The sequence below is a fragment of the Juglans regia genome, chromosome 12, assembly GCF_001411555.2.
Source record: "Juglans regia cultivar Chandler chromosome 12, Walnut 2.0, whole genome shotgun sequence".
In the NCBI taxonomy this organism is placed as follows: domain Eukaryota; kingdom Viridiplantae; phylum Streptophyta; class Magnoliopsida; order Fagales; family Juglandaceae; genus Juglans; species Juglans regia.
In genome coordinates this window covers 29,044,354-29,059,269 of record NC_049912.1, presented here as the reverse complement: position 1 = coordinate 29,059,269, position 14,916 = coordinate 29,044,354, and the positions used below count along the sequence as shown (strand labels likewise).

General features: G+C 34.0%; 3 protein-coding genes across 3 annotated transcripts; all 3 read left to right on the top strand.

Annotated features, from left to right (window-relative positions):
- The first annotated feature begins 226 nt into the window (after positions 1-226).
- On the top strand, positions 227-2,357 carry LOC108999409. The gene has a single exon (XM_018976300.2). It carries the CDS (start codon positions 398-400, stop codon positions 2,192-2,194), a length of 1,797 nt encoding a protein of 598 aa, XP_018831845.2. The 5' UTR covers positions 227-397; the 3' UTR covers positions 2,195-2,357.
- A 3,441-nt stretch (positions 2,358-5,798) lies between these two features.
- LOC108984030 lies at positions 5,799-14,780 on the top strand. Its single transcript, XM_035683388.1, has 2 exons — positions 5,799-7,763; positions 14,613-14,780. Exon 1 carries the CDS (start codon positions 5,940-5,942, stop codon positions 7,761-7,763), a length of 1,824 nt encoding a protein of 607 aa, XP_035539281.1. The 5' UTR covers positions 5,799-5,939; the 3' UTR covers positions 14,613-14,780.
- On the top strand, positions 12,677-14,780 carry LOC108984034. Its single transcript, XM_018955861.2, has one exon. It carries the CDS (start codon positions 12,792-12,794, stop codon positions 14,610-14,612), a length of 1,821 nt encoding a protein of 606 aa, XP_018811406.2. The 5' UTR covers positions 12,677-12,791; the 3' UTR covers positions 14,613-14,780.
- Positions 14,781-14,916: the final 136 nt, after the last annotated feature.

The window sequence follows — 14,916 nt, the reverse complement described above, 5'->3', positions numbered from 1 at the left end:
ATATTCAATTATTGCTAGGAAATTCAGGAGAGGCCGGCGCAAGCTGTCTTCTGATCTTATCTAAATAGAAATTAATTCAAATTAGAAATATGCTTTTTTGACTGCTACTTAAGTGTGGAGTCAGCATGGATTCTGCAAGTCAACTATGAAATTTATTATAAGAGTATCGCAAATGATCTGTCAATAATAATAATAAGAATAGTTGTAAATAGTTTAAGAATAATTGTGAAGTAATCTAGGTGAAGTAATGAATATCGTAAACAGTTACGAAACAAAATACACTCTTTTTTGTCTATATATTCAAGAGTAGCTAGGCCACCACATCTAACTACATCTCCGCAACAAATTTTCAATATCTGTGTTCCTGCAACAACAATAAAAAGAGAGATCGAGATCGATGGTGGTTGCCGGACCAGGTAGCGGTGGCGCCGGTGCTGGCCTTATAAGGAGGGCGGACATGAAAGGCCTGACACTCCAAGTCATCACCGGGAGGTGGTTCGTGGTGTTTGCCTCGTTTCTGATCATGTCCACCGCAGGTGCCACCTACATGTTCGGCCTCTACTCCAACGACATCAAATCCGTTCTGGCCTATGATCAAACCACCCTCAATTTGCTCAGCTTCTTCAAGGACGTGGGCGGTAATGTTGGCATCCTCTCCGGCCTAATCAACGAGGTCACACCCCCATGGGTGGTCCTTTCATTAGGTGCAGTCCTCAATTTTTTCGGCTACTTCATGATTTGGCTTTCCGTGACCAAAAGAATAGCGACGCCCAAGGTTTGGCACATGTGTTTGTACATTTGCATAGGGGCAAACTCGCAGTCTTTTGCCAACACTGGCTCCCTTGTCCCCTGCGTTAGAAACTTCCCGGAAAGCCGTGGTGCTGTGTTGGGGATTCTCAAGGGATACGTGGGGCTCAGTGGCGCTATTATCATCCAACTGTACCATGCTATCTATGGGGAAGACACAAAGTCACTGATTTTGCTAATAGGATGGCTTCCAGCTGCTATATCCATTGCTTTTCTTCGAACCATTCGGTACATGAAAGTCACTCGGCAGCCGAACGAACTCAAAGTTTTCTACAATTTCCTCTATATTTCACTCGGTCTTGCAGGGTTTTTGATGATCATGATTGTAGTACAGCAAAAGGTGACGTTCACGCAGAGTGAGTATGGTGGGAGTGCCGCGACAGTGCTTATCTTCCTCTTTCTCCCGCTTGCTGTAGTTATTGTGGAAGAATATAAACTTTGGAAGAGCAAGGAGCTAGAAATGAATGAACCAGCGCAATTGAAAATAATCACCGAGAAGCTGAATCCAGATGCATCCCCATCTGTACCTGCACGATCATCTAGTACCACAACAAATTCACCACTTGCTGATCAACCCAGCACAGAAAAGCAGGTTTCCTGTTGGAAAACTGTATTCAGACCGCCGGACAGAGGAGAGGACTATACCATACTCCAAGCACTTTTTAGCATTGACATGTTAATTCTATTCATGGCAGCAATTTGTGGTGTTGGGGGAACGTTAACGGCCATAGACAACTTGGGACAGATTGGAACATCATATGGATATCCAAAAAAAAGCATAAGCACTTTCGTGTCGCTGGTAAGCATCTGGAATTATCTTGGAAGAGTAGCCTCAGGATTTGGCTCCGAAGTTGTTCTAAAGAAGTACAAATTCCCTCGCCCCCTCATGCTCACTCTGACCCTGGTATTATCATGTGCCGGCCACCTTCTAATCGCGTTTAACGTCGCAGACGGACTTTATGTAGCGTCAATCATTATTGGGTTTTGTTTTGGTGCACAATGGCCATTAATTTTCGCAATAATCTCCGAACTTTTTGGCCTCAAATACTACTCTACTTTGTACAATTTTGGGGGGGCGGCCAGCCCTATCGGACTGTATCTGCTGAATGTAAGAGTCACTGGGTATTTGTATGACAAGGAGGCTGAGAAGCAAATGGCAGCATTGGGACTCAAAAGGGTAGCTGGAAAGGAGTTATTTTGCATTGGGGTGGAGTGCTTCAAGTTGTCTTTCATTATAATCACTGCGGTGACATTGCTCGGAGCACTTGTTTCCCTCGTTTTGGTGCTTCGAACAAGGAAGTTCTATAAAAGTGATATTTATAAGAAGTTCAGAGAAGCGGCTGAGGCGGAGATGGCGATGACCAAGAATGGTGCTGCTGGACAATAGGAGGAGATCTAAAAAAAGGTAGCTAGAAACTATTATTGAAGGCGATTAACAATATTATATATTGAGGGTTGCGTTCTAGAAAAAGAAGATGCTGATGATTAAGGACATAAAACGCATTTAGGTGTGATAGTCTAGTGGGATTTGCTCTGATTTTTCCTTATTATCATAGGTGTACTTTCTTGTCCTGCATCTAATTTCATTTTATTTACTCACAATATTTTTTATAATATTTTATATAATTATATTTTAAATAATAAATATTTTTATAAAATATCTTATAAAAATAACATCATTTTATAAAAATATCATCATCTTATAATATTATTATAAAATATATTATAAAAATATATTGTATATATTATTACTCTCTATTTTTGGGGCTCTACATGTCTCCCCATTTTGGGTGATTGGATTGAAACCCAGCTGGGTGTGCCACATGGGCTGTGTGGTGGTGGCGGTGATTAATATTATATATTATATTCTTATTTGTAAAAAATTTATAAGAGATAATAAATTAATCATCGAATGTTACAAAAAAAATAATAAAAACAGATTATTAAATGATAATAAATAAATATATTACATTTGATATAATGGCATAAAAATGTAATAATGTAATGAATTGGTTGGCGTTACTGCCAACTTGACAACTTGGAATCTTGACATTTCTTCGTGTTTATTCGGTCATTTTGGAGGGATGTCACTGACGTATAACAGATCCAGAAGGTGCCGAAATACCTAAATAAAGCTCTAATTTCTCGACCACTTTTTTTTACCTTAAATTTTTAATCAATAACTAAATAAATGATATTCGGCTTTACTAATCGAAAATAAATTTATGTTATAATCGTGATGTAATTATTCTTTATATATGAGAATAATAAGTCTTTTTTTTTTATCTCAATAATCACGTCATAATTTACACATCTATTATAGGAAAGTATATTCTCATTTGTAAGAACATCGCTTTTATCACCAAAATATAAGTGTGAGGGGATTTTTCCACAGCCCAAAAAAATTTTCTAGGACCATCTAATTGGAGGGACTTATTAGAAGATAAAATATAAGAGAAGGAGATGGGATCATGGGACAAGAAAATGACTAGCATGGAAGTGTCCGAAGGTATGGAAAAGTAATGTGAAGAAAATGGAAGATTTGACATAAAGCAAAAAAAAGGAAGATAGGAAAGAAAAAGAGAGAAGTGACTTAAAACAAATAAGCGGCCGGAGGTAAAAGGCAAGAGGAACTTACGGATAGGGAACTTCGACTTTTTTCGGACTTCAAACTTTGGACTTATTCGGTTCTTCTTCGACTTCTTCTTTAACCTGAGAGCTCGAGAGATGGCTTCTTCTCTAGCAAATAAATTTACAGCTTCCATTATATAGTAAAAAATTAGAGGTTATGAGAGACTGTAAACAAATTTATTATAGAGAAATCTCTCCTCTCCAAACCTCATAAACGTAGGTTTAGTGTCAAATCACACATAAATATGTGTTAATCTCTCTTTATTTTATGCTTTTATGTATTTAAATATTGTTCATCTCGAACTGACACCGTACAACCGCATTGGACCACTACCGAGAGCTCCATGCATCACCGATCGAGGCTCAGCCCATCTCAACACATTCCAATAATGGATTTCTCTTCTCTTTTAGACTGTGTATTTTGCTGTTAACAATAAAAAATTACAATTATAACACTTTTAACATTTCTATGACACTATGGATCGTGTGGTAAATATGTATTGAAGTACGTTATAATATTATGGTTTGTAATTCGCTACCAGATCAATAATATTACGTGGAAGTTATGTTGGAGGTGTTACTAGGAGCAATGGTTTTTCTTTTTTTTTATATAATAATAGGAGCAATGTTTTAAAGAAATAAGAGATTAAAAAAATGATTTGGTCAACAAAGGAATTTTTTAAAAACAAATTAATAAAATGACATGATATGATGTGTTATATTTTATTATAAAGTTATTTTATTATATAATAGATCTAATATATCATATTAAATTATGTGAATTCATAAATTTATTTTTATAATATTTTTTTCTACTATAACAGTAGTACTCTATTTGATCTTTGCCTCGTACTCAAGGATTCGTATGTTTTTTTTTTTTTTTAAATAAAAAAAATAGATTGCAATTTTATTAATTACCTTTTCTTTTGACCGAAAAATACATTTTACAAGTAAGAGTTGGAGATTTGTGGGGACCACCCAATTTAAAGACGATGTATACGTTTCGGGTTTTGGACTTTGGCATTTGGCCCTTTGCAAAATGATATCTATGCTTCTTTTTTTTTTTTCTTTTTTTTTTTTAATTATTATTAGTGGCTTTGAAGGGAAGTTTATGGTATCTCCGAAAAAATCTTTTATGCCCTGAAATAGAACGTGGAACCCAATCGACCATAACAAAAGGAGAGCTATTATTCAAATAGTAGGAGAATAAATAAATAAATAACAACCATATAATTAAGTTTATGGGACTAAATAATTCTAATAATTTTGGTCCGCAAAGTTTAACTAAAGCTTACATATTATTGTACTAATAAGTAAGATTTATTTAAGAAGATAAACAACTTTACAATCTTTTATATATATATATATACAATTCGTAGCTTTAATTTACTTTTATAAAAGTTATCATGCATGAACCAATCAATATTAATGAATAAACAATTTTGAACAAATCAATACATGAACAGTAGTTGAAAGCTGAACTGACAAGCGACAACACACTTTGGACCATTAAACAAACAACTTTAAAATTCAACTAGCCGAAGTAGTACTACTTTTCCAACAGCTTTCTATCAATCGAACGTGCAACTCCGAACATGTAATTCCTATCAACATATTTAACACTTGTTTGACTGATCTATGTTCCATGTTGATTCCGTCCCCACCAACACATGATGAGTCATTGCAATCCTCGTGTGTTTCTCCTCATCATCTCCCATTGAAACTGAATCAAAATATCTAACACTCTTAAGACACAAAACATATATACATACATAGTTGAAAGGAAACTAAAGACAACGTGCAATGATCTATTTTCTCGATATTTTCTTCACATTTAAATATAATAAGATATAATACGCGCTTTTATAAATGAGCTACCGTAGCATCGATCGTAGAAAAAAAGGGACAAATCAGGATAAGCATTAATTTTGTTAGACGGAAGGGTTTCATACACATAAGAATTATCAAAAGCTTGTCTCTTGCTTAAAAAACAAGGCATGCGTACGTTCAATACCTTCAAAGCAAATTTCTTCCCACGTGGATACGAAGTCAAGACACTTGACAACGTTGGAGATGGATATGTCTTTTAAGTTTTGCTATATAACCTCAACTGCATTTTATATTTTATATTTTTTAAAATTTTTAATATTTTTTTTGAAAAAAATTTAATTTATTTTTTTAAAATTATTTCAAATTTTTTATTTTTTATTTATATAATAAATATTTGATAAAAGAAAAAAATAATAAAAATTAAAAATAATATAAAATATGAAGTATTAGAAGGTTGTCAAGATTTTTTATCCCCCCGAACACTCTTCCGCTCATACGAATTAAGGGTACGTACGTGGTTTTATATGCACTTTCTCCTTTTTTCTGGAAAGACATGATTGCCTTATATTTTTAGATCATTTACTCCTCTATCTCTCTTCCCCTATTCCTCAGGACATATAATAGTTGCAAAAGGGTTCCTAGCAAGCTAGGACCTAAAAAATCCCGAAGAAATGGTGTTTACTGCTGCAGGAAGAGGCGATGGTGGTTGGGCAGACATGAGGAGCTTCGCTCTCCAAGTGCTCAGGGGGCGTTGGCTCATGGTGTTTGCAACATTTATACTGATGTCCGTCTCCGGCGCGAGCTACTCGTTCGGCCTTTACTCCAACGATATCAAATCCACACTCGGCTACGACCAATCCACCCTCAATTTGCTTAGCTTCTTCAAGGACTTGGGCTCCAACATCGGCCTCGTTTCAGGCCTAATAAACGAGATCACACCCCCCTGGGTTGTCTTATCTGTGGGTGCAGCTTTCAATTTCTGTGGGTACTTTATGCTATGGCTCGCCGTAACCCAAAAAATTGCTCGGCCCAAAGTCTGGCATATGTGCTTTTACATCTTCATAGGGGCAAATTCCCACACCTTCACCAACACTGGAGCCCTCATCACCGGCGTTAAGAACTTCCCAGAAAGCCGTGGCGTCGTGATCGGCGTGAATGAAGGTTATATCAGTCTGAGTACTGCAATTATCACGCAGTTTTACCACGCCTTCTATGGCAACGACACCAAGTCTTTGATTTTTCTAATGGCTTCTCTTCCTATGGCTGTATCGTTCGTTTTTATTCGAGTCATCAGAATAATTAAGGGTGTTCGGCAGCCTAACGAGGACAAAGTTTTCTATAAGTTTCTCTATATTTCACTCAGTCTAGCTGTGTTCTTGTTGATTATGATCATCGTACAGAAGAATGTCAAATTCACGAAAAGCGCATACGGTGGTAGTGTTGCCGTTGTGCTTTTCTTGCTCTTTCTCCCACTTGCTGTCGTTATTAAGCAAGAGTATATGCTTTGGAAGAGCAGTAACAAAGTTATCAATGATCGTTCACCGTCTACGAGAACGTCTGAGATTGAGAAACAAAACCCTGAGACACCCCCATCTGCAAAAGCACTACCGTTTACTTCGCCAACCTTTTCGCCTCCCAACCGGCCAAGTGCAGAAAATCAAGATTCCTGCTGGAAAACCATGTTTCAGAAGGTAGACAGAGGGGAGGACCACACCATACTCCAAGCGGTTTTCAGCATCGATATGTTCCTGCTGTTCTTGGCTACAACTTGCGTCCTGGGGGGCACATTAACGGTGATGGACAACTTGGGACAGATCGGACTTTCCTTCGGATATTCGCGTGCAGATATCAGCATGTTCGCGTCCCTTATTAGCATATGGATATACTTCGGAAAGATCGTCGGAGGTGTGGTGTCTGAAATCCTTTTAACCAAGTACAAGTTCCCTCGTACTCTCATGCTCACTCTAGTCCTTTTATTATCGTGTGCTGGGTTTCTTCTGATCGCATTCAGCGCTCCATACGCACTTTACATTTCATCAATCATAATTGGGTTATGTTTTGGAGCACAATGGCCTCTAATTTTCGCCATAATCTCTGAACTTTTTGGCCTTAAGTACTACTCCACTCTGTACAATTTCGGGGTGGTGGCTAGCCCTGTTGGGTCCTTTTTGCTCAATGTGAAGACAACAGGGTATTTATACGATAGGGAGGCTAAGAAACAACTGGCAGCTTTGGGGCTCGAGAGAAAGCCTGGGGAGGAACTAAATTGTGTAGGGGGTGATTGCTTTAAACTCCCTTTCATTCTTATTACTGCCGTGACCTTGTTTGGGGCGCTTCTTTCGCTTATTTTGGTGCTTAGGACTTCAAACTTTTATAAGGGTGACATCTATAAGAAGTTCCGAGAACAGGTAAAAGCGGCCGAGAGCGGACAGGCGATGGCGGACGACAATGGAGCTGGATTGTCAAAGGTGAACGAAAGCCAGAATACTGTCTAAATATAAACTTCAAGTAACAGATGAAAGGGCAGTTTGATAGGTACAGACAAATATAGAAGAAATATGGAAGTCCTACTGTTGAACTCCATATATATCCGATGGCAACAAGATTCTCGTCTATTTTCTTCGCAATTATATGTTTTCTACGTTGATATTCAGCTGTCAAAAAAAAAAAAAGAGGTATGTATTATTTGTATATGAGAAGTTGGTATTGAGACACGTTTCAAATACTCCATTTAATATTAGTCTCAATTTAGCCGTAAAATCAAAGAGTAGTATTAGGTATGAGCTCTCCAATGTTACGATAGTCCCCTTCTATACTTGATGTTGACACGACAGGTGGCCGGAGGTGACAGTCTACATCGTTAGAAAACCCGTGTAAGAGCGAAATTCTTAGAGCCGATGAATCATGGAACCCCCCATATATAATTGAACGGTTGGGAAATTTTGTCCCACATGGAGACATGCCATCTCAAATACGTTATTATTACGACTAACAAGAAAAACCCCAAAATCATTGGAGGGGGGGAAAGGCGATTAATCTGATACACAAAAGGGCCATAGACTGACTGGGGCATCCCAAATGCTACCTAATTCAGACCTTTCCTTTCTCCTTGATGGGCTCTACCTATCAAACGGCCTGAACATGGCTTTCTCGAGTCAAAACAAAATCAAGTTTCGTATAATAGAGAGAGAAGGCCTACAAAAACAAGCTATAATATGCGAGCGATTAAAGCCCCCAACAAAATAGGCCTCATGATTGGTGATATCATTCACCTCGATGATGATCAGTTAATGACACAAATACAAGAGGGCTGGGGGACCCAGAAAAACAATACCAAGGTCGAGTTGGTCAAATGTCTCGTTGACCAAAGAGCTCCTACTATGCCGTCATAAGATTTAGGATGCTTTTGAATTTAAAGATGATTCGAGATGAGTTAAAATAGATTATGAATAATAATAAAATGAATTGTGAATAGTAATAGAATTTATGAGTTAAAGTTACTGAATAATAATGAATAGTAGTGAGATGAGTTGAGATGAATTAAAATGTCCTGCGAATCAAACGTCTCCATATTTTTTAACAATAATAACAACAGACAAAGCTCTTTCTCGTACCATTTTTTTCCTTAAAATTTTAATCATTAACTAAATAAATTATATTCGGCTTTATGAATATAAAATCTATTTATTTATCATAGGTTATAATCGTGTTGCATCTATTCTTTATATATGAGAATAATAAGTTTCTCTCTCTGTTTATTTTAATCTCCAAGGTTATAAATATAATCACATCATGATTTTACACATCTATTATAGGAAAGCGAATCATACCCTGATTTGTAAGAATATTATTGAACAGTGTTATATGTACTTATAATTATACTTACACTTTTACTTATAAGACTCATTTTATTAATTTTCTTTTAAATTTTAAATTTTAGAATTCTTAACATATTAATAACTGACATGTGAAGAAAAAACTTTTTTGATAAGTATATCTTAAGTAAATTTAACATTTTCCTATTACTTTTATAACCGAAATATGAGCAATGTTATAATTCTTCTAAGATTTATATAACACTATTGATGTAGTAAATATGCATCGAAGTGAGTTAAAATTTGATCTTTTGATTTTATTTTTATGAATTATACATATATAACTACTAGATCAAAATATTACATGGAAGTTATGTTGGAGGTGTTACTAGGAGCATTATTTTTTTAAGAATTCAGAGATTAAAAAATGCTTTAGTTATAAATAGATTATATAAAAAGTAAACTCACAAACTGACATAACTTAATGTGGTATGTCGGACTGTAAAATTATTTTTATTATAAAGCAGTTCTTATATATTATATAAAGTCACGTCAATTTGTAGATTTACTTTTAAAAAAATACTATTATATCTCCTATTTTATACTACTCATTATGCCCCTTGATGTGGCAATACAATCTGGTGTCACGTGGCTTATTAAATAGTTTTTAAAAAATTAAAACACAAACATAAAATAGTAGAAAGAATATAAGATTTTAATCTTTCTTTTAATGTTTTTAAGAGTAATTTTATTTTGAGTATATATATTTTTAATTTTTTTAATAATTCATTGTGGTGCACGTCAATAGACAAAATGAGTGGCATACATTAGGGATACAGTGGCATTAGCCATGACACTAGAATATTCTTAGCCAATTTGAAGACGATGTATACGTAATATTATTGGATTTGAATGGAAGTACCATATGGTATCTGTTTAAGATTCTTTTAAGCCATAAAATAGAACATTGAACCCCGATTAAAATCGACCATAAGAAGATTTCATGAATGGAAGGTTCAAATGAACAGTGTAATGATTTCGATTTGCACAACTAGTTCAATTGGCTACAAAATTGACAGATTAAGCTTAAAGCAGGAGAGCTATATTCAAGTCGTGGGAAATAAATAAATAAATAACAACCATATGATTAAGCTTATCAGACCAAATAATTATAGCTTTTACTTTTTTGAAAGCAAAACTGACAACACACATTTGAGTCTTTGGGCCACCAAACAAAGCACTTCATAATTCCACTAGCCGAAGTAGTACTTTTCCAACAGGTTTTCTATCTAGCAACTCCGAACATGCAATTCCTATCTACATATTTAACACTTTGTTTGACAAATCTACGTACGTTCCATGTTAACTGCGTCCCCGCCAACACAGTCATTGCATACACATCTCCCATTGAAACTGAATTGCCCTGATTATACCACCGCGAAACCACTCATAATTTGTGGCCATACATGGAGGTTTTATATGCACTTTCTCCATTTTCTGGAAAGACAACGACTTAGGCTGTGTTTGGGTGACGAAGTATCCTCAACACTTTCCAAGTATTCTCATACTCTTGAAAATACTTCACATACCAAACAACTTAAAATACTCTCAATGGGACCCACAAACTCACTTCAATCTCTACTCATAACTATTCACAAACATTCTATAATACTTATCACTATTAAATATAAATAAAAAAATAAAATCACTATAATATATAAATAAAAAATAAAATCACTATAATATATAAATAAAAAATAAAATCACTATAATATATAAATAAAAAATAAAATCACTATAATATATAAATAATAAAATTAATATCACTATTAAATATAAATAAAAAAATCATTATAATATATAAATAATCACTATTAAATATAAATAAAAAAATCATTATAATATATAAATAATAAAAAATCACTATAATATATAAATAAAAAATATTTATCACTATAATATATAAGTAAAAAATAAAATTACTATAATATATAAATAAAAAATAAAATCACTATAATATATAAATAAAAAAATATTTATCACTATAATATATAAATAAAAAATAAAATCACTATAATATTTATCACTATTAAATATAAATAAACAAATCATTATAATATAAAAATAATAAAAAATCACTATAATATATAAATAAAAAATATTTATCACTATTATATATAAATAAAAAATAAAATCACTATAATATATAAATAAAAAATAAAATCACGATAATATATAAATAAAAAATAAAATCACTATAATATATAAATAAAAAATAAAATCACTATAATATGTAAATAAAAAATATTTATCACTATTATATATAAATAAAAAATAAAATCGCTATAATATATAAATAAAAAATAAAATCACTATAATATATAAATAAAAAATAAAATCACTATAATATTTATCACTATTAAATATAAATAAAAAAATAAAATCATTATAATATATAAATAAATAAAAAATCACTATAATATATAAATAAATAAAAAATCACTATAATATTTATCACTATTAAATATAAAAAAAAATCATGATAATATATAAATAAATAAAAATCACTATAATATATAAATAAAAAATATTTATCACTATTATATATAAATAAAAAATAAAATCACTATAATATATATATAAAATAAAATCACTATTATATATAAATAAAAAATAAACTACTATAATATTTATCACTATTATATATAAATTAAAAATAAAATCACTATAATATATAAATAAAAAATAACATTACTATAATATTTATAACTATATATATATATATATATAAATAATCTCATTATAATATTTATCACAATTATATATAAATTAAAAATAAAATCATTATACTATTTATCATTATTATATATAAAAGTAAAATAAAATCATTACAATATTTATTAATATTAAAAAATCACTATAATAAAATCATTATAATATTTATTACTAAAAATTAAATCACTATAATATTTATGGGACCCACATATTTTTCAACTACCTACTCAAAAGTCAACAACTCAACATACTTCACACATCCAAACAACTCAAAATACTCTCAATGGGACCTACAAACTCACTCCAATCTCTACTCATAACTATTCACAAACATTCTCAACACTTCTCAACATTTTTCAACACCCAAACGTACCCTTATATTCTCAGTTCTTTAATTTACTCATCTCTCTCTTCCCCTATTCCCCAGGTCATATAATAATTGGATCGTGCTACAGCCTCCGCTAGGGGCTCCCGCTGGAGGCTGTAGCATATATTATATGTGTTTTTTTTAAATTATTTTTTATATAATTTTTTTAATATTTTTTAATATTTTTTAAAAAATAAAATAAATTTAAAACATTATTAAAAACATTTTCTTAATCAAGAAGTTAAAAAAATGTTATTAAAAAATATTTTCTTAATCACGAAGTAAAATAAAAAATTATAAAAAAATATTTTATATTTTACTTAGTGATTAAACAAGTATTATTTAATAATATTATAAATTTTTTTATTTTTTAAAAATATTTAAAATTATTAAAAATATCTATATAAAAAAAAATTAAAAAATATACATGATGCTAGAGCTCCAGCGGGAGAGCTCCAGCATTATCCATAATAATTAGCCATTGCTCTCGTTTCTTACAACTAAAAACACAGAATTAATTGCATAAGTGTTCCTAGCCTAGCTACGACCTTAAAAATCCAGAAGGAATGGTGTTTCCTGCTGAAGGAGAAGGCGATGGTGGTTGGGCAGACATGAGGAGCCTCGTTTTCCAAGTGCTCAGGGGGCGTTGGCTCATGGTGTTTGCAACATTTATACTGATGTCCGTCTCCGGCGCGAGCTACTCGTTCGCCCTTTACTCCAATGATATCAAATCCACACTCGGCTACGACCAATCCACCCTCAATTTGCTTAGCTTCTTCAAGGACTTGGGCTCCAACATCGGCCTCGTTTCAGGCCTAATCAACGAGATCACACCCACCTGGGTTGTCTTATCTGTGGGTGCAGCTTTCAATTTTTGTGGGTACATCATGCTATGGCTCGCCGTGACCCAAAAAATTGCTCGGCCAAAAGTCTGGCATATGTGCTTTTACATCTTCATCGGGGCAAATTCCCATACCTTCACCAACACTGGAGCCCTCATCACCTGCGTTAAGAACTTCCCAGAAAGCCGTGGCGTCGTGATCGGCGTGAGTAACGGCTATCTCAGTCTGAGTACCGCAATTATGACGCAGTTTTACCACGCCTTCTATGGCAACGACACCAAGTCTTTGATTTTCCTAATGGCATCTCTTCCAATGGCTGTATCCTTCATTTTTATTCGAGTCATCAGAATAATTAAGGGTGCTCGGCAGCCTAAGGAGGCCAAAGTTTTCAATCAGTTCCTCTATATTTCATTCAGTCTTGCTGGGTTTTTGCTGATTATGCTCATCGTACAGAAGAAAAGCAAATTCACGCAAAGCGCATACGGTGGTAGTGTTGCCGGTGTGCTTTTCTTGCTCTTTCTCCCACTTGCTGTCGTTATTAAGCAAGAGTATATGCTTTGGAAGAGCAGTAACAAAGTTATCAATGATCGTTCACCGTCTACGAGGACGTCTGAGATTGAGAAACAAAACCCTGAGACACCTCCATCTGAAAAAGCACTACCATTTACTTCAGCAACCCTTTCGCCACCGAATGCAAGTGCAGAAAATGAAGATTCCTGCTGGAAAACCATGTTTCAGAAGGTAGACAGAGGGGAGGACCACACCATACTCCAAGCGGTTTTCAGCATTGATATGTTCCTGCTGTTCTTGGCTACAACTTGTGGCCTGGGGGGCACATTAACGGTGATGGACAACTTGGGACAGATCGGACTTTCCTTCGGATATTCGCGTGCAGATATCAGCATGTTCGCGTCCCTTATTGGCATATGGATATACTTCGGAAAGATCGTCGGAGGTGCGGTGTCTGAAATCCTTTTAACCAAGTACAAGTTCCCTCGTACTCTCATGCTCACTCTAGTCCTTCTATTATCATGCGCTGGGTTTCTTCTGATCGCATTCAGCGCTCCATACGCACTTTACATTGCATCAGTCATAATTGGGTTCTGTTTTGGAGCACAATGGCCTCTAATTTTCGCCATAATCTCTGAACTTTTTGGCCTTAAGTACTACTCCACTCTGTACAATTTCGGGGTAGTGGCTAGCCCAGTTGGGTCCTTTTTGCTCAATGTGAAGACAACAGGGTATTTATACGATAGGGAGGCTAAGAAGCAACTGGCGGCTTTGGGGCTCGAGAGAAAGCCTGGGGCGGAACTAAATTGTGTAGGGGGTGATTGCTTTAAACTCCCTTTCATTCTTATTACTGCCGTGACCTTGTTTGGGACGCTTTTTTCGCTTATTTTGGTGGTTAGGACTTCAAACTTTTATAAGGGTGACATCTATAAGAAGTTTCGAGAACAGGTAAAAGCGGCCGAGAGCGGACAGGCGATGGCGGACGACAATGGAGCTGGATTGTCAAAGGTGAACGAAAGCCAGAATACTGTCTAAAAAGGGCGGTTTGATAGATCCAGACAAATAAGAAAGATGAAAGTCCTCCTGTTAAACTCCATATCCGATGGCAATAAGATTCTGGTCTATTTTCTTAGCAATTATATTCTTTCTACTTTGATATGAAAATCAAAATAAAATAAGGTGTGTATTGTTTGTGCATGAGAAGTAGCTATTGAGACCGAATTTTCATATTTTAAGACCGGTTTGGATTACGAAAATATTTTATCTAGTTTTATTTTATTATTATAATTTTTTTAAATTTATCTAAAATATAATAAATAATTTAATTTTTTTAAATCAT